This window comes from Brienomyrus brachyistius, chromosome 23 (genome assembly GCF_023856365.1).
Source record: "Brienomyrus brachyistius isolate T26 chromosome 23, BBRACH_0.4, whole genome shotgun sequence".
In the NCBI taxonomy this organism is placed as follows: Eukaryota; Metazoa; Chordata; class Actinopteri; order Osteoglossiformes; family Mormyridae; genus Brienomyrus; species Brienomyrus brachyistius.
In genome coordinates, this window is record NC_064555.1 from 2597148 (window position 1) to 2617320 (window position 20173).

General features: G+C 47.2%; 2 protein-coding genes across 2 annotated transcripts in view; one reads left to right on the forward strand and one right to left on the reverse strand.

Annotated features, from left to right (window-relative positions):
• The window catches only part of LOC125719415 (cyclic AMP-responsive element-binding protein 5-like), a 34454-nt gene extending 21830 nt beyond the window's left edge, over window positions 1-12624 (forward strand). The window contains 4 exon segments of the mRNA XM_048994163.1: window positions 7851-8195; window positions 9158-9385; window positions 10110-10218; window positions 10627-12624. Coding sequence (XP_048850120.1) covers window positions 7851-8195; window positions 9158-9385; window positions 10110-10218; window positions 10627-10778 — 834 coding nt within the window. The 3' untranslated portion in view covers window positions 10779-12624.
• Window positions 12625-14946: 2322 nt separating this feature from the next.
• tril (TLR4 interactor with leucine-rich repeats) lies at window positions 14947-18646 on the reverse strand. Its single transcript, XM_048994451.1, has one exon. It carries the CDS (start codon window positions 17899-17901, stop codon window positions 15652-15654), a length of 2250 nt encoding a protein of 749 aa, XP_048850408.1. The 5' UTR covers window positions 17902-18646; the 3' UTR covers window positions 14947-15651.
• Window positions 18647-20173: the final 1527 nt, after the last annotated feature.

Here is a 20173-nt window from a genome sequence, read left to right on the forward strand (position 1 = left end):
AGCGTGCAATCAGCTGCCCTTTGTTCTGCTCCGAGAGCTTTGTCGTCATTCCAGACTCCCAACTCTTCAGCGTGGCTGCATCCAGTCGGAGCTTGTAGATAGGAATGCATCCTCTCTAATGTGGGTAATGATCTGTTGTTTATATTGTTACTAAGGACAATAAATCTGTCACTAAGCATGAGAGAAGGTGCTGAGTTTTTATGAGGTAAACAATACTACATGCTCCTCCTCTGTTACCCCGCGCGCTGGATGTGGTCCTGGCTCGGGCTGGCTCAATGACATAATCCCTGGCATGCTCTGAATGTACTGTGTTTTTTTAAGTTTAGAATAGAGGAGGGGCGGTTGATTCTCAGAGAATCATTGCGTAACTGAGTGCGAACGTGAGCACCGTCGTCGCGGGCAGTGGACCATGTGGCTCGCGGGGGCTGGTATGAAACAGGCCGGGGGGTTTGCATACGGGTGTCTGTGGTCACTTTTTGGGAGCTGACACCTGCGGTTAGTTGGGCCGTTCGCTTTTTTCACATGCCTTTTGTGTAACACGTTCTTCAGCTAATTGGTCGTCACCTTATCGGGGTCATAGTGGTCGCGGTCTGAAAGTCTCTCTGCACCTGAAAAGCTTTTTACAGTTATGCGGTTTCTGTCTGGATCATATGACTCACCCACTCGGTTCCTAAAATAGAAATGTCGCTTCTGCAACGTACTCACTCGAGCTCGAGCACGCCCCCCACAGCCCGCTGACCTTCTGTGCGGCGTAACTGTGTCACAGATGAGCACCTCTGGTCCCAGACACCTGTCGCCGTGTGCCTCCTTCTCGTCGCGTCCGCCCCCCCCCTCTCCAGACGGGACATAAAGGCCGCATTTCATGGCGAAGTCAGCGTTCCACGACGTCTGCGTGAATGGCGGCATTGTGGGGGGCCTGGTGTCATCGGCGAGAGGACGATGATGTCAGCGCAGCCGGCCGAATCCACGGACGCTGGGGCAGCCTATGGGACGGAGGCCTGTAGTAATGCGTGACGGTGACACTCGGGCCGTCAGACGCTCCAATGTTCCTGAGCGCCGCTCAGCCGTGTCGCGGGTGGAGTCCGAGAGTCTGACCCACAATCCCCTACAGTCGCCCCCCTTTTCACCTGGGTCATTGCCGTAAATTACGAGGAAGGACTTTCCCAAATATTTACGTGTTTTTTTGTCTAAGAAGTAGCGAAGTGTCAGTGGCATGACTGTTGAATCCCTGGGGAGGTTTGATGGGGCAGAGTTACTCTCTTACACGGCAGACGGTCCTTATGTTACTCGAGAGGGTAAGAGACACTCTTTTACAGAGACGGGTCAATGACGCCTCACTGACACTTGGGGTTTAAAGGAGCCGGCCTGCTTTTTACAGAAGAGTGATGGTTCCCTCAAGTAACCTGCTGCTTCATTGTCTCGAGCTTTGCTCTGATAAAGTATAACTTTCATCCTACGTGCCTTTATACTGAAAGTTACATACAAGATCGCCTTAGACCTCTTGATGTCTGACAAAAGCAAGCCTGTTGGCCTTTAGTCCCCCCAGGCAACATTTTAGCCACTCAAAGGTACAACGGCAGTTCCTTTCACACTCGCAACAGATTACGAAGTTCAGTGTGTAAGATAATATAATATTTTTTAAAAATGACAAAAACAGTGTGAAATAAAAAGACACAGAAGACAAAATAAATGTGTGATCAAATAACAAATGTGGACCTATTACATAATCATTGACCAAGCAGTCAATGAATGTAGAATTACTCTAAATGTTTGACGTGTAATAAATCCAGCCGGTTGCTGTGGAAACGGGCCTGGATGTGGACCAACAGCCATGAACTTCTATTTCCTGCGTCTGAGATGTCATTTGCTGCCCGGAGAAAAAAAATGTGAGCTGATAGTGTTGCCATTTCGCTTAAGGAAAGTTCAGACCATTTGGATAGAAAAGGAACAAAACTTTCTTATGTTCAGATACGATGATTTACTTTTACCAAAAAAAGTTTCTTTATAGTAATATTAATGTATATTCAGTCAAATTTATTTCAAGTGGCAGCAGAGAAAGGTGGCATGGCGGTGTAGTGGTTAGGGTGAGGGGGGCGGCATGGTGGTGTAGTGGTTAGCACTATTGCCTCACACCTCTGGGACCCGGGTTCGAGTCTCCGCCTGGGTCACATGTGTGTGGAGTTTGCATGTTCTTCCCATGTCATCGTGGGGTTTCCTCCCGGTACTCCGGTTTCCCCCCCACAGTCCAAAAACATGCTGAGGCTAATTGGAGTTGCTAAATTGCCCGTAGGTGTGAGTGTGCCCTGTGATGGGCTGGCCCCCAAACACTGTCAAACATTGTAAATTAACATTAAATTACTTTTGTAAATCAGTCCGGCTGATTCTGTTCTGAAACATCCAATCTTTTATTTTATAAATATCTTTTTCTGAGTATTCACTGGCTTTTATCAGGTGTTTTGCACCATGAATTTCAGCTGAGATTTCTTTTTTCCCCCAAGGTCGTATAATGATACAGCAACCAACACATTTTTACTAGACAGCAGCAGCCTCCGACGGGTTGGAGTTTGCAGCTGTCTGCTGCTCTGTGATTATCTGTGTGCATGTCGAGAGCCATGAAATTAGCACTACCTAAGGGGCAGTAAACATTCATGTGATGTGCATGTGAACTGCAGTCCCTCTCACCTGTCATTTTGTGGAGGGAAGGAGGAAATGATGCTCTTCTGCTTTCACAGTCACACCAAACACATACACCCGACACACGCTAGCCTGCTCACGCAATCATACCAAACACATACACCCGACACACGCTAGCCTGCTCACGCAATCATACCAAACACATACACCCAACACACGCTAGCCTGCTCACGCAATCATACCAAACACATACACCCAACACACGCTAGCCTGCTCATACAATCATACCAAACACATACACCCAACACACGCTAGCCTGCTCATACAATCATACCAAACACATACACCCGACACACGCTAGCCTGCTCATACAATCACACCAAACACATACACCCAACACACGCTAGCCTGCTCACGCAATCATACCAAACACATACACCCGACACACGCTAGCCTGCTCACGCAATCATACCAAACACATACACCCAACACACGCTAGCCTGCTCACGCAATCATACCAAACACATACACCCAACACACGCTAGCCTGCTCACGCAATCATACCAAACACATACACCCAACACACGCTAGCCTGCTCACGCAATCATACCAAACACATACACCCGACACACGCTAGCCTGCTCACGCAATCATACCAAACACATACACCCAACACACGCTAGCCTGCTCACGCAATCATACCAAACACATACACCCAACACACGCTAGCCTGCTCACGCAATCATACTAAACACATACACCCGACACACGCTAGCCTGCTCACGCAATCATACCAAACACATACACCCGACACATACTAGCCTGCTCTCACATTCCCATAGAAAGTCATTTTAATAGGCAGCCCAGTGATGGGGGGGCATGTGTCTGCCCTGTGTTAATACCTCCCAGTAGAGGGGGAGATGGAAACTTAATGAAGGGAACAAGGCAGGGGACTGGGGGGGGGGGGGGGCGTTGCTGGCGTGGCAGATGGGTGGCACTAAGAGCGGGGCACTGCTGTGCTTTCTGGGGGGGGGCGGTAATTAAGGCCTCGTAGAGGAGATCCCATGGGACGGGGGGGGGCCCAGCTCTCACTGCCAAGGAAATGGCCATGATTTATATCCCAATTATAAGGCCTATTTACACACATGTGCACATGCAGAGGCATTGGCACAGTCCCTCAGCCACACACACACACACACACACACATGCAAAGGCATTGGCACAGACCCTCAGCCACACACACACACACACACACACATGCAAAGGCATTGGCACAGACCCTCAGCCACACACACACACACACACACATGCAGAGGCATTGGCACAGTCCCTCAGCCACACACACACACACATGCAGAGGCATTGGCACAGTCCCTCAGCCACACACACACACACACACACACACACACACACATGGAGAGACAGTGTTTCTCGCTATTCTGAACATTCACACACAGATTCTGACTTACACAGATGTTCGTCCCCACGAATTCTGCCTGGGAATTTACTCTCTGGGTAGCCATGCCAGACTCCACCCCCCCCCCCCCACCCTTGTGTTGGTTGTCATGAGTGGTGGAAGCCAAAAAGTTCTTCAAAATGTGCTAAATAAATCTGACAGTGCAGAGTCAGACACTCAGTAACTGAGGGTTAAGGGCCTTGCTGAAGGGCCCAGTGGTGAAGTTTTCCAGCCCTGGCATTTGGAAGCCTGATCTGCTGTGTGATACACGCCACCTCTATTTCCATACGAATGACAACTGACCAGGTCCCTGCACATCAGCTGTGTCACTGTTGCACTGTTGCTCTTCAGCCAAACTTTTGACAAAGTTCTATTTTAAGGACGCCGCCCTCTCGGGAGTTGAATCAATAGCCTTCGACCTACAAGTTCCTTGTGCACCTTGACGTTAGTCATCATACCTGAGACCAAGATTGTTTTTGTTATTTTCAACTGAAACCAACACTGAGAGTCTTGTCCGTGTCAGAGTCGATGTGGACAGCGAAGGTATTATTAGATATCATTTAGCTTCTCAGATATAGTACTAGCAGGACCCAAGGCTCAACGGCGAGTCATCGCTAAGTTATTTTTCATCTCCCTGCCCTCGTTAAGCAGGTACATGGCCAGATTCTTCCGGATTGTCAGAGATTATCAGACATCGCCCGTTGATTTTGAGGATGTAACGCTCCTGCCCTGGCAATCTCTCTCTTTTTTTTTTTTTTTTTTTTTTTTTTTTTTTTTTATAATAACTGTTTTCTGCTGAACCCGTCTTTCCATAATGGAGAGCCGTCATTGGCGGTCAGGGTGGTTGTGGGCCCGGCGTTGGCGACGACACCGGCGAACCCATCATTGTCGGCAGCGTTTCGGCGAACGCAGCAGGACGGCGGTCGGGGCGTCGACCGACGCCCCCGTGCGTCACCGAGGACTTGAACGCAGATAGATAAGACGGGTTCGAGGGGCCACAAAGGGAGGGCATCCAGTCGCCTGACGAGTGCTGGTCACAATCAAGGATGCATCTTCTCTCGACACCTGAGCCCCACATCTTGCAGCGTTGAGGTGAGGCACCTTCATCTTCAGCCTGTCCTGTCACGTCAACACAGAGAAAAGGTCTGCCTGGTCATTCTGAGCCTTTCTCTGTTTCTCCTGCTAGGAACCATCTCGGTCCTGTTTGTGTCCGTCTGTGACTTTGCTCCTCCTTAGAGGACCTGAAACTGAAACACGTTTTACTTAAATCTCGCATGGAAATATGTCACAGTTAACGGGGAGGCTAAGTGACCTTTTCTTTTTTGCATAAAAACTGTTCCATTATGCTTCCCGGGTACAAAAGTTTGTTTAAATTCGCAGAGGAACTTTGACGTCAGAGAATGAGAAGAATCTGGGTGGCTTTTGTGTTAAAACTGACAGCTTGTTTTTCGTATTCTGATAAAGGTAGTGGACACCTTTGTTTTTAAATCTCGCTCCGGGTCTCGAAGGCTTACAAAATGCGACAAATATCATTCAGTCACCTCATATCCAGTATGCATGCTGCCACTACCTGCACGTAGAGCCAGAAATATTCCTGATGGTTTGTTGGGTCAGTATCCCCGGTCTGTAGTTCTTCCTCGTTTTTTTGTGTCTGGCTCTCTGAGTGACCTCGCCGCCTCGCGGTAATGCATCCCGCAGATCTGGGGCCACGCTCGTGTGAGCCTCTGCCCCACCCCCCCCCCCCCGCCATTATCTAGCTTCCCTACCTCTGGCACTCTGACCCGTAACACACCTACTGTGCCCCCCTCTGGTTTTTATGTGCCGCAATTGAATTAAGGAGCAGATAGCGACCCCCCCCGCCAGCTGGACGGATATCAAAATGTGTGATAAATTATCACCAGCTGAGCTGGCTTTGAGCGGGACGGGGACTCACTGTGATCTCCTCCCTGAGCTACTCAAGGCCAGCAACAGACCCCCCCCCCATTAAAAGTCGTTTCCATTGAGGGTTGGCACCACTCCAGAAAGTCCTAGCCCACCCCCCCCACATGGCTCTCAGTGCACCGCCAAACTCCCTGTCCCTCTATGGTAAAGGGAGAGTCAGAAGGCGGGAGTTGGGTTGACAGCTGCGCTGAGATTGGATGGATGAGTGACGGGTGGGCCGAGCCAATTAGGTTCCGTTCTGACAGGTCATGTGCTTCAGAGTGAGGTGTGACCTTGGAAATAATGCACACTTTAAGTAAGCAAACCCCCCCACAGACAATAATTAATACCCCCTGCTGAACTTAGAATAAATTCTTTGTAATTAATAATGACAGAATGCATCTTATTGCAGATCACTAATATTAATCTCCTGCTGGACTAAATAATTGTATTTATATTATTCAATATAACAAATTTGCTTTTCTCCCTCTGTGATTTTCTCTCCTTCCTTGACTTGCTCCCAGTGCTCTGTGATCGTGTGATCATGTCTTCCGTGAACGTTTGCATACATTTGGTGTTCCGTGCCTCCTTGCCACTATGTAACAAAGGGCCGAGCGGCCAGCATATGCCACAGTCTCACGCGCCAGATGCGGCCTGTCGCCGTCCATCGCAGTGGCTCCTGAGGCCACAGATGTGACATCCTGTCTCGTACCTCTTCTGGAAACTTCGTTAGATTAGCCCGTTAGGAGTCTGAGGCCATTTCATTGGTGGTGAGGGTGACTCCGAGGCATTTATACACGGATGTCAGTGGCTGCTAAGTCTGCGGTGCCCCATTAAGCGCCACGGTGCCGTTTTGGCATGATCTACATCTAGCAGCTGCGGAATAAGGCTCCATCAGGCATCAGGAGCAGCGGAAGCAGATGCCTTTGAGAGTCAAAGCCAGCCATCGCTATGGGTGGCGTGTCAGCCAGGCACTGGGTACTAGGGTTCTGCGAAGAGCCGAGGGCGTCGTCAGGGGGTAGCACGACCCCCGGGGGTGGGGAGGCGGTGAGTGGGAGGGGCTTCGGAGGCTGCAAGATATGGGGCCGTAAATCATGAATGCGGTATAGCAGTGCGGTGGGGGAGGGGGGAAGTGCTGGGAGAGGGTAACAAGCAGGCAGGGACTGCACTGCGGGGGGAGGGGGGACGCTAGTGAGTCTCAGGAAGAGTGCAGGGAAGTTGGTGGGGGGGAGGCAAGGGGTGGAGGTGGTCTGGTTTGGGTGGTGGGCTGGGGGTGGGGTGGTGGGGGGGACGATGTTGCACGCTGGCCCCAGCCCAGTGCTCCGATTAGGCCAGCTGGCCGCCATTCCCTCTGGGAATTATGAATGTGCAGCTTGTTAAAGACATGGAGGCCAGGGCATGGACTGGACTGACTAGAAACAGCTGGAGGAAAAGAAAGCGGGAGGAATTAAGGAGAGAGGAGACAAAGAGGGAGAGGTGAGCGAGCACCGAGACTCCGCTGCCGGCGTTTCTGCGCTGCAGAAATCAAAGGTGGAGGAGGAAAGCGGCTGGGAAACGGGTGGAGCAGCGCAGAGCCGTCCGGCTGGGCTTCCAGTTTGCACCGTCACAGAGAATCCGTGGAAAAATAGTGGGAATGAAATCAGAAAAGACTCAGGAGGCCGGCAGGCTTCTGATTCCGTGCGATGGCCGATTTAGGAGCCGCGAATAAGAGATTAGGGGCGGCCTCACTGAAGAAGAATGGAAAATATTCAAAATACCTTCAAATCAATAACACTGGGAATGCTCTACGTGTCAGAGGTCACAGCGGTGAATATTTGACCTTTTTTTCTTCTCGACGCAGAGGCTAAAGGCTGCACTCGGACATCACCCTGGAGCCATCGCCAACGGCAACATGAACGCCATGGGTCACATGATGGAGATGATGTCATCCCGGCAGGAGCAGGCCGCCCATCAGCACCTGCACTCCCACCCGCACCCGCAGCAGCACATGCAGGCCCCCCCCCACGGCTACCAGCACCACGCCCATCCGCACCAGCACCACCACAGCCACGCGCAAGGCCACGCCCAGAGCGGGCACCACCACCCGCAGAGCCACGCCCACCACCCTCACCCTCCGCATCTGCATCCTGGCCACGCCCACCAGACCTCCCCCCACCAGTCACTCCACTCCAGAGCCCCCTCCCAGGTACTCCCTAATGTGCCCCATCAGAATTATAATTTAATTCATAATTATAATTAGAGCTAATTTGCATAGTAGATCTCTGCTAGCATTACCCAGGACTGGTTATCCAGATTTAATAAAGTCTTAAATTTAATTAGATGCAAGTACTTAATTTAATTTGTAATATAATCAGATTCAAAATTGCAAAATGTCTTTCTTCAGTTGCGAAGCAAATGTCATGTACTTGAAAACATTGGCACTGAGGAGAAGAAACGTGTGGTTTATCTCTGGAAGAAGTAACTAGAGATAGAAAGGAACTATTAAAGATGGGATGAGCTGCATTGTGAAATCGTTTTTAATTGCTTGCACGTACTGCTGTGTCTCTTGATCGGTATATCGGTTTTTCGTTGGCCTTTGTTCTTTGCCCCAGTGCCTTCTTCCAAATGCACAAGCAGACGTAAGGTGTTTGTTTTCTTAATTTACTTAAAATATTCCATAACGTTTTATATTGACTGCACTTTCGTAGTGCCTTTATAACGCATTCATAGAACGTTCAGTGTGCCTTCATAATGTATTCGTAGAACATTCATAAGCAGCATGTAAGTATACCTATATATCCTAGCATAGTTTGACAGCTACAGTTATATTAATAACAAACATTGTAATTTTATACTCATATAATTTTTGTTACTTATGTATATTAAAGCTGTTAAGGTATGTTAGGATGTTAAGCTGCTTATGAATGTTCTACGACTGCATTATAAAGGCATAATTATAGTGCATTTAATGTAAAACATTGGCAGATATTTTATATATTAGCTAGGAGCCCCAATGAGGCAGGTAGTGTCAATTTAGGCTTGATGTTTCACTGTCTGCGGAATGGGGCTGTCCTCCCAGACCTTTCCTCGCTCTGATTGGCAGTCGTGCTGGACGCGCGGTTCAGCAGGGTCTTCCGGCATCTGATTGGCTCTCCGTGCCTCACACAGCCGTCTCCGGCCACTCAGCAGATGCAGCCCACGCAGAGCCTGCAGTCACCGCAACCCAGTGGCGGCCGGCGCAGGCGGGTCGTGGACGAAGACCCGGACGAGCGCCGGAGGAAGTTCCTGGAGAGGAACCGTGCGGCCGCCACACGCTGCCGGCAGAAGAGGAAAGTGTGGGTGATGTCGCTGGAGAAGAAGGCGGAGGAGCTGACACAGACCAACATGCAGCTGCAGGTACCTCAGAAGCTCACAGATTATGACCCTTTATCTCTGCTTATATCTCACACACACCTCATTATCTTGCATGTATCTTATATATACCTCATTATGACTACCTCCGGTTATATACCTCACTATGACTACCTCCGGGTAATATACCTCACTATGACTACCTCCGGTTATATACCTCATTATGACTACCTCCGGTTATACACCTCATTATGACTACCTCCGGTTATATACCTCATTATGACTACCTCCGGTTATACACCTCATTATGACTACCTCCGGTTATACACCTCATTATGACTACCTCCGCTTCCACCTCACATAAATGCAGATAATGACCCTTCATCTTTGCTTCTATCTCAAGCATACCTCACTTTTATGAAAAACCTTGAAACTGCTGAAATATTATTCATTCTGAATCTTAACAAATACCTCATATTTCACGTATACCTCATTATATTTCACGTATACCTCATTATATTTCACGTATACCTCATTACAGCTCACAAATTGATCTTTTCTGTCTCACATCCCTCATATCTGATTGCATATTTCACAGTGTATCTGATCTCAGGGTTTTGCTTAGGAATATAACAGGCCCTTCAGCATTTGGAAACGTCGTCGCGACTCCCTTTCGAAGAACTGAGCCAGTTTTATGTATTGCAGTTTTGTTACTGTAAAAGTCTTTCATTGCTTGAGGGAAGCCAACGCTTTGTGGTTCCTGTCTCAGAACGAGGTGACCATGCTGAAGACAGAGGTAACCCAGCTGAAGCAGCTGCTGCTGACCCACAAAGACTGTCCGGTCACGGCCATGCAGAAGGAGTCACAGGGGTATCTCAGTGAGTAGCACGCGCTCCTCCTGGCCTTTCCATCATCCAGAGCGAGGGCGTGTCACACTGAGGCCCAGCTAGCGCGTGCTGGGGGACTGCAGAATGGCTGTGACCTCAGTGAAACTCCAGTGGAACTCCAGTGAAACTGGAATGAAACCCATCTCCCCTCCCCTCACAAGGGAAATGCAGTCTTCCACTTAGCACCAATCAAAACACCTTTGCACCTCTGGATCTATGTACACATACAGCATATGAGTGTTTAATTAGTGCTTTTTTTAATCGAAGTACATGTATATATTTTGATTCTAACCCAAGTCGCACAGTCAAACTGCCAAACTAGTCCCTCCAAAGTTAGTCTTCCTTACAGGGGTCTGATAGTTCATTTAGTGCACGATTGACAGATCTCCTTTTCCCCAGGTCCGGAAAGCAGTCCGGCAGGAAGTCCCAGTCCCGTGTGCACGCAACAGCAGGTCATCCAACACAACACCATCACCACCTCCACCGCAGTAGGGGGCGACGTTGTGCTGGGCCAGCTCAACACTCGCACAGGCATCAATCCCATCCTTTAGAGACTATCCCTGACTCCACCCACTGGTCTGTTCCAGGGATTCACATGTGTCAGGATTCTTGCAGAAAAAAAAAAAAACACTCAAGCTTGAAATTTGTTTTTTCTATACGGTCTTTTCTAGCTTTATGGTTTTGTGTGTCTTTTCGCAATTTGTGATCTTTTTAGCTTAAACAGATATTCAGGATTTGAGCCTCCTTTCCCTACAGCCTTAGAGATATCTCTTCCTACTTCTGTCCTAAACCAAACAGACCAAAGCACTGTGGTTGGAGAATACCACCCCCCACCTCACCCCACCCCAGGAAACCAGTGTTCCCTCTGACCAGCTGCCTCTTCTGCCTTGAAATATCCCACAAAGTTGCATCTCTGTTGTTTAACAACAGCCCCAATGTCTGGCCTAATTTTCAAATTGTCACCTACGATTTGATTGTTTTAAGACAAAAAAATATATAAATACCCAAGACCTTGAATCTACTTTGATGGTAAACTTTGATCTTATCATCAGCATACTGGGGTCTCAGTGACGCCTGCCTCTGACGACAGTGTCATGCAGTCTCACATTTTTGGGCCTGGCTCTGGTTCAGGTGGCAGGTGCCAGTCAGACACGCGCACACAGACACACACACACAAAAGTTTGTAATTATATCTTTGTGGGGACTCATCATTAATTTCTATGGGGAAAACTCTAATCCCAACCTGATTACCTTAACACCTACCCAACCCTAACCTTAACCATAAGTAACCAGACAAAATACACTTTTGGTAACTTTACTTTTTTGATTCACAGATCTTTGTGGGGACCTGGAAAATGGTCCCCACAATGTAATATAAGCCTAATCCACACACAGAGACGCCCACACACACAGAGGCACGATTATGAATGTTCAGGCACCCATTGGCGGCGTTCTTGCATCACTCCCGGACCGTCTGGCGACACCCCCCTCCCCATCTTAGGTTCTCTTATGCGGCTTTTAATGCACTTTGTCCTCTGCGGGACCCGGGGGTGGACAAATTGCAGCCCTTTTTTGCACACTGTGGGGTTTACCGGTGTTATTGTGAACTGGAATGGTGTTTTCATGTTTGCAGGCGGGGGGGGGGGGGGGCGTGTGGTGGTGACACGTAGCGGGTTAAAGAGACAAGGAAGAGAAGGGCCGACCGCGAAATCATCTCGTTAAAACTCTCAGCGGATCCGTCAGTTTAGTGCCATTGTTTCCTCACACGCAGACGAATATTTCCTCTCCGAATGCTTCCACCCTCGCTCACCCTGGTTCTCGGCACCCTTACCCTGTCTGTGACCCAGGTCGCCTGTGTCATCCTGTCAGCTCTGACCCCCCCCAGCGCCAGCGAATCAGAGACAGCAGACACGTGCCACATCTAAGCCCAGCTCTCGCGAAATCTTTGGCTTCAGCTTTGACTTAACGCTGGGTAACAGTGCGTGCTTCCGGGGTGTTCTGTGCAGGGAGTACAGTGTGTAGGACGTGAAAACAGCTTCCTATGTAGTGTAAACATGTATCATAATGAAACCATACATACTGTATAGAATTTAATAACTTTGTAATCTTGTACTTGCAAGCATAACCACCTTTCTCTCTGAAAGGAGTCAATGGTACATATTTGTGCATAACATTTTAATAGCACTTAATACTTTCAAGATTCATGTCTCCTATATCAGAACATTTATTGTTAATTTTATTATGCATAATAGATAAAATTCATACAGGTTTGTATAACTTTGTATATTTCTATGAGTTTATTAATGCCTCAGACTTGTCCTCTGTTTTGTGTTTTTATGCATTTGTACAAATGTGAAATATCAGCGCAGATCCAGTATGAAAATAAAACACTCATCTTTATAACAGCGTGAGTGAGTGTTTGCGCGCGACAAAAAGCAGACGCAAAAGCTTCAGAGTTACTTGAAGATGTGCCTAGAACGAGCATTTAACTTTTCTCGGAATGTTATAGTCATCGGTTAAAAATGAAAGCTTCTTCTTACTAAAAACACAGAAATAGCTCGACGAATATGCCATTTTTTCTTTACGTCTATGGTTTTATAAACAAACACAGGGCTGGTTAATCATATAACCGACATAGGCGACCGCCTATGGCGCCATGCAGCTTCTGAGGGGCCACGGACTTGCCAACCAATTTCATTTCGCCCCGGACTGGGGGAGGCCCGTGGAAATGCTTGGCCGGGCACCAGATCGGCTAGGACTGGTACTGAATAAATACGTGAAACCCATATATGGTGTAATGCAGTAATTAAATAATATTAATAAAAAAAAAACAACACAAAGCGATTGTGAAATCTAGCCAAGATCTACTGTAGTTTTACAATTTATCTGTGAATAAACAGATTTAAGCAGAAATAAACATTTCCGAAGTTCAACAGATGTTGCCACATGTACGCTTCCGGGACTCCTTATAAAGGACACTGCCTCCCTCTAGTGTAGACTTGAGGAGTTGCAGCAACATAATCAATAGAAGGTATCAGATTCAAGAGCGTGTCTTTATCCAGGCCTATGTAGCAATAGCGGCGAGTGCTGTGTACTTACCCATCTCATTCTATTATTAAGAAGACTACGTGTCAAAAAATACTGCAAATTTCCTTTGACATGTGTTACCATCAGGGACTATTCTGTCGGCATACACAGCTATTAGTAGGGTGACCATCTAATCCATGTCAATAAGGACATTTTTAGCTATTTCATGCTTTACAAACTACTTTAAAACTGAAAGATTCCTGTTTCACTAAATAGTTCATCTTTTGATGCCCTTAGGCTGGTTTGTTTAATTGATTGAAAGACCCATCCAACTGTTTCACATTAACATTAGTGACACGTGCCTGATTAAAGGAAACTGACCAATCAGCACACAGCAAGAACTAGGCGCTTAAGTGAAATTCAGGTCCTTTTAATTGAAAAGGACGCATCCCGCCGTAGCTCAAGGTATCCTCCTTGACATAATAAAAGTTAAAACTAATGGTTTCTGTTACACTTTCAGCTGCTGCTTTGCAGTTTGCAAACCGCTCTTTAACCCCTGTTTGTTCGCCTACAGAAAATTGGTAGTGAACAGGAAACTACTGCAAGTCAGCAACATCTTGGTCTGGATTTTTGCTTTCTGGACATGAACTATCCACCTCTGCTTTTTCAAAAATTTGAAGCACGCATAAAATTTGCTTTTAAACACCTAATTGTACTCTTTTTGAGTCGGCGAGAAATTTATTTGCGGCTCTCAGGCAATAACAATGATACGTCTTGTATTGTTATTCACAGCCATACCCAGAGTCGTCTATAATTACTGCACATTATCAATTAATGCCAAGGAACCTGCGATTATTATAGCTTTAAACAGCTTACTGAAGCGTCAAGATTGGACTTAAAAACAAAGACTACAGCTAACATATTATTTGCCACTCCAGGGTACAAACTAAAAGCTTATTAACTGCGTAGTAAATGCGTAAATGAGGTTGACAATGGGTAAAAATGTTTTTAACCGGGCCATTTCTGCTTTTTGTAACATTTCACATACGTTCAGCCTTAGAACCGTCACCCTATTGGATGTGGCGGGCATGATGAGCAAGAGACCATTTTGTTTGTTGGAACGTGCAGAAGCGCATACACAGGCAATGGAGTTGTTTGGAGCTGGACCTTGTAAACTCCTTCATCTTGGTTTCCCTGAGACTCATCTAGAACATTCCATGGTGCTGAAGCTGAGAGTAGCACTGAAATTAGAACATGCCATCCTCCCTCTTCTAAAGATCTGAAGCTAAAGTAGAAACTGTAAGATAAGCCTCCACCCTAACTTCCAAACAAGGGCTAAATTACAGATATATGCAGTAGACAGACGGGCTACGGCGCACACACAGCCTGTCATGTGCCATGCAAACTCAGCATAATGCAGAACACACCCCTGTGTAGACAGGAAAATATGCAGGGCTCAATGGTATATAAACACAGAAGCACACAAATAGATGGGCTGTCCCCAAAAATGATATGGATTTGTTAGTGACTAAGAATCTTGGGCAGAAGTCCATCCCAAAAGAGGCTGGTAAAATGTAAGCATACGCTTATAACACATACGTTGTGGTCTCCTATTGAGATAAATCCATCACTTTTGTCACAGTAAACAATGAAAATGTAGCCATCCATACAAAAAGCAACTTCAAACGGGCATCGGAGTTGTTTCGTTTTATTGAAAAATATAAAAAGTACATATGTAGAAAATGTGACGCAAGATGATACAAAAAACGTTTTTTTTCATTTTTAAGAAAGTTAAAGATCTACAGGTTATTGCATATTTAGAAAATACACTTTGAATTCCTGGTCACAAAAATGAACAAAAAGGATAATTTTTTTTTAAAAAGATACTAAAATGTAGGAAAATAAAAACAATGTTACGGCCAACTAGCACCCCCTACAGTTCGGAATTGCCAGCAGCTACAAAATGTAAATGTTTTGAATAAAAAACCTTAAATTAAATAAAAATAATCGTGTTATATGAGCACCAGAGAAATTCAGAGTGATGTACAGTTGTGATGCCACTGGACCCACGGGGTTGCGTGTGAGTATGCTGGCAGCCATGGGCACGCATGCGCACAGACACAGGCACACTAATGCAAACACACGCTGACAGCAAATTCCAGATGCAAAGAAGCCCCAAAGAGCTGAAGACACGGAAACAAACTTTTCAACAAGGAAAAGGAAACGTCTGGCTCAAATTGTGGAAGATTCGTGAAAAACACACATTCTCGGCAAAACAAAGTCATTTCACAGGGACTGATGACAGTATTTCTTCAGTGACAGCGCATTTCTCCACAAGTCTGCAATCTCCTCAAACAGATCCAGGACAAAAGGAGTTGCTCTCTAGTCTTGGTCACTTCAGTCTGTGAACCTTTGCAAGGCTTCATCCCGCCTCGTACTGTTGTTGTCAAGAAAACGATCGCAGGGAAACTCAATAAGGTCCCCCTCGTCAACAGGACACATCCTGGGCCGGCTACTCTGGTAGCTGGTGAAATCAGAGGCGACAGCAGGGGCCATGGCGCGAAACGGCCGGCGCGTCGAATACATGTGACGGACGTGCACGGCGGACTTCCGGTGCTGAAGCCTCCTCCTGAGTCTGCGCCCCATCCAGGCTCCGCCCACCAGCAGCAGCAGCAACGCGTTCACCCCCAGCATCGCCATGGTGACCAGCTGGAGGTCAGCACTGGCCCGCACCGCCCCCAGAGTGACCACTCCTGTGCAGTGATCTCGGGAAGCCACCTGGCACACAGCCCCACCCACCACACCCTCCACGCACACCATGTAGGTGGTGTCCACGCTCAGCTCGTGCAGTGTCACCGAGTGCCCCCCCTCCCGCACGTACACGAAGCGCGGGAAACGTACCGCCCGTCCGAAGCGGTCGAACAGAACTCGAAAGCTCAGCGCTGACGCCGGTGAGCTCCGGTGCTCCCGGACAGACCAGGTGATGGTGGCAGCGTTCGAGGAGACCTGGCTCACAGTCACGTTCACAATGAAGTGCCGGTTGAACTGGCATGGATCGGTCACTAGGGGGAAACCCAGCCTCTCCTGCTGGAGCCGGTCAAACTTCTCAGCTTCTCCTGGAAGAGGCACGGTGGCAACTGGAAGCACAGTTAACGGTAACTTGGTTGCCAAATGGCTTGGTTTGGGGGTGGTCCCAGGAGATGAGAACACAGTCCTCGCCCTGTCTGTCTTCCCAGCAGCGCTTGTAGGTGATCCTGACCTTGGAACGACGCTCTTCCGTTTGTTTTTCTCTGCATGAGGCTTCTTTGTTTGGCCCACCCCTCCTTGGTCCGCCTGAATATTCAGCTCCTTCCGTGGGAATGCGCTCTCCAGAACCCCTCCAGCAAGGCTCTCCACTGGGCTATGGGACCCACAGGGCTGCGAGTTGTTCCCCTGAGACAGAAGCTGTGTGCTGTTCAGATAGTCGAGATATCTTCCCTTAAGTGCGTCGGGGTGCTGACACTGAACAAACACGGTGAGGAGTCTCCCCTGAGAATGTGCCGTGTTCATCCACTGCTTAAATTCCAAGATATTACAGTCACATGTCCAGTTGTTGCCGTTTAAATATAAATTATAGAGAACCCCATTGAGGGCAAAAACGCCCCCGGATAGGCTTGTCAGCTGATTCTTTTCCAGCTTCAGAATCTTTAGATGCTGTAGCTGCGTAAAAGCTGAAGGCTCGACGCTGTAAATTCGGTTGCGGCTGAAGTCTAACTCCTCTACCTTCTCCAGGGGGTCGAGGACACCAGACCGGATATGGAGCAGCTCGTTCCCGTCCATCAGCAGTTCCCTGACGTTTGACAGTCCCTTGAGAGCCCCCAGCTCGACCTGAGAAATCTTATTGTTGCTGAAAGAGAGCTTTAACAATTTTTTGAGATTTTGAAAGACGTGGTTGCCGATATGTTGGATTTCATTCTCCGAGACCAGCAATGTTGTCAGAGACTGGAGTGAGGAAAATGTTAAAATATTCCGGATGCTTTTTTGCTTATTGCCGGACAGGTTCAGAAAGCGGAGGTTGGTAAGGTTTATAAAGGCGTTCCTGTGGATGTACCGCAGTTTATTAGATTCTAAATGGAGATACATCAGATTAGGCAAACTTTTGAAAACTGCATCTGGTAATTTTTCTATAGAGTTTCCATCCAACCTAAGTTTTATAATGCTTCCCAGATTTCCAAAGCAGTCCGGCTTTATCTCTTTTATGTCATTGCTGTTGCCATATAAAATCTTTAGTTTATTCAAAGACTGCAAAGTACCCGGGGAGATAACAGATATCAAGTTATTGCCCAAATACAGCTCTTGTAGTTTGGACAGTTTCTCAAACGCCTTCGGATGAATTTTCCGGATCTGATTGTACTGTAGGTCCAGCCTAATCAGACCGTCCAAGCGTGAGAAGTCGGAAGCGGTGATGTTCTGTATGAAGTTACCTGCGAGACTGAAAACGAGGATGTCCGCTTGCTTGGGAAGCTGGGCTCTGGGGACCGCGCGCAGCCCCCGGTTGGCGCACAGGAGGTGCTGCGCGTGCTGACAGTCGCAGCGGTCCGGGCATGTGGGCGTCACCGACAGGACACCGGGCAAAAGCAGAAAGCAGAGAGCCAGGAAGCTTGCCATTCCCGAAACAAGGAAAAGCCGATGTTGTCGGCATTCCTTTGTATTTGGTTCGGTTGCCTTATCGTCGTTCTCTTCTACCTTCCGACACTCTGATTGCAAAAACGCACATTTCCACCAACTGCCACGAAACAATAAAGCAAGCGTGCATCAAAAATCAAAGGTGTCCTAAACCATTAAGTTGTTATTCAGTTTTATACCAGCAATAACAAAAGGAGTTGACAAAGCAACACAGGGAAGCAATTCCGTTTGAGGAAATGTACACCTCCCCAAATCCACATCCCCCAAGTGGTCATCTGCTGCAAATTACAGACCTCGACAATACACCCGAGCAGAGCACCTCCTCCGCTCCCGTCCCGGCTCCGTCCAGATGCCGATAGGCGGATAAAGGTCGGGAATAAATCAAATAAACGCGCTCGCGCTACATTGTCGCCGTTGCGTCTGCTACCGCATGTCTTCACAACATCTGGCTGTAAAAGCGCGGGACGAGGAAACAAACAAAAAAAAAACAGATGGAAAGCCTTTCTTCCCACGTTGCTCACTCCTGGGAATTGGGAGGCAGGGTCGGCAGTGTCTTGAAGCCGCTGTTATTTGGACATCCTTAAATAGGCTTATGTTAGAAGGATTAGAGCTAAAACGTAGATCACTGAGTGACCTGCAAAATTTTCTGTTCTGCCCGACATCCTAGGTTATAGATATACATGTCATTCATTTTACTTGGTGACTGTCGCTCGAAACAAGTTGACCGCTTTACAGCGTGTGGCGCATAATTTTAAGTGAGAGACGAAGTGGTACCGCTGTGCAGCTTGGCAGTGTAACTAAGCGAAGTCAGCTAATTTCCAATTTATGTGCCCTAGTTCGGCTTCCAGAGTCGTCCAGATGTTTTACAGTCGTTGTAATTACAATGGTGCGGAATAGCACTATCTAAAACAGGTTCGGTCTTTAAAAAACAAAAGGTTATATCTGCAAATAGTCATCAGACAAAAGCATCTTCGTTTAAGCATTTTGCCTTGAAGTTTATACGTTTCATTACTCAGAAACTGCATGTGAATGCAAATTATACAGCCTTGTTTCAATGACGATTCGGCAGCCTGCGAGCTATTTCGATGAGATTTAACTCGGAATGTGGACTACACGGTAGACTTAGATAACTACCGAAATTCATGATAATCTTCAAAGCCACACTTTGCAATAAATCTAACACTAATCAGTTCACCGTTACTGGTTAAAATGCAGAACTGATAAGCCCGTCAAACGAAAAGTTTTGCTGTATTGATGTTGGACAGCTGTGTGAAAGCTCTTTAAACACCATTTGGTAACTGAATCTGGTAAAACTCATTTACGATGAACTAATGACACACAAAATGGCCATAATAACAGGGTCATGCATCCTAACACATTATCGTCTGTAGCAGGTACGGACACTCCTGTTTTTTTATATACGAGGATCTAAACGCGGCAGCTAAATTGCTAAAGATGTCGAAAGCATGTTAAATGTGGGGTTTGTTGTTTTTAGCGCAGTATAATTAGAATTTATATTTTGTTCCTGAAGACCAGTGACCATGAACCACAACAAGGAACAATTCTGACCATAACAGGAAGTCATACTGGACACGTATGCTGATCTTTGTTTAGCTGTGGTTGACGACCGGGTGGCAGTAAATCTTATTCTGTCCTCGGAAACTTTCCATGAAGTTTTACATACAGGTTCGGTTTGTTTGCTTATAAGTTAAATTAGCCCTGTACATTTTGTTCCGCAATTCATTCGAGGTAAACCACAGTGAGCGCTACTGTCTTCTGCTGCGGACAGCAATGTGCCCACAAACACAAGGCGACATCAGTAGACTGCATTCGGGGACGTAATAGCTATTTTATATTTGTCCATTTCACAGACAACTAGGCATGCATCCTTGAAATCGGCAGCAATCTGTTTGACACCCTTGCAACAGATTTGTCCGTTTCAATGGAGTCATCTTGTTCGACATCTTCTGGTGGAATCTGCTTCATGTTTGGATTCCCGGCACTTTCTCTTCAGTGATGAATTGCGCTGTGTAATGCAAACCACTGGAAAACACTCTGCTGCATGGAGGTCGTTTCCTGTCTGGCCCTTGGATGACTTTGTTGTTGCCTCTAAAATTCACAAAAAAAATAGAGAGATTTCAGCTCGTGCTCAGAATCCTTCAGATGTAGTTCAGGTTCCGGGCTGCAGAGGGACCGACGCTCTCTCGTGAGTAACCTTGTTTGAGTGGGAAAACAGTCTTACATCTACAGATGT

Bases quoted from the DNA above. Each gene is read 5' to 3' on its own strand.
- tril (XM_048994451.1), bottom strand. From the start codon at position 17,901: ATGGCAAGCTTCCTGGCTCTCTGCTTTCTGCTTTTGCCCGGTGTCCTG.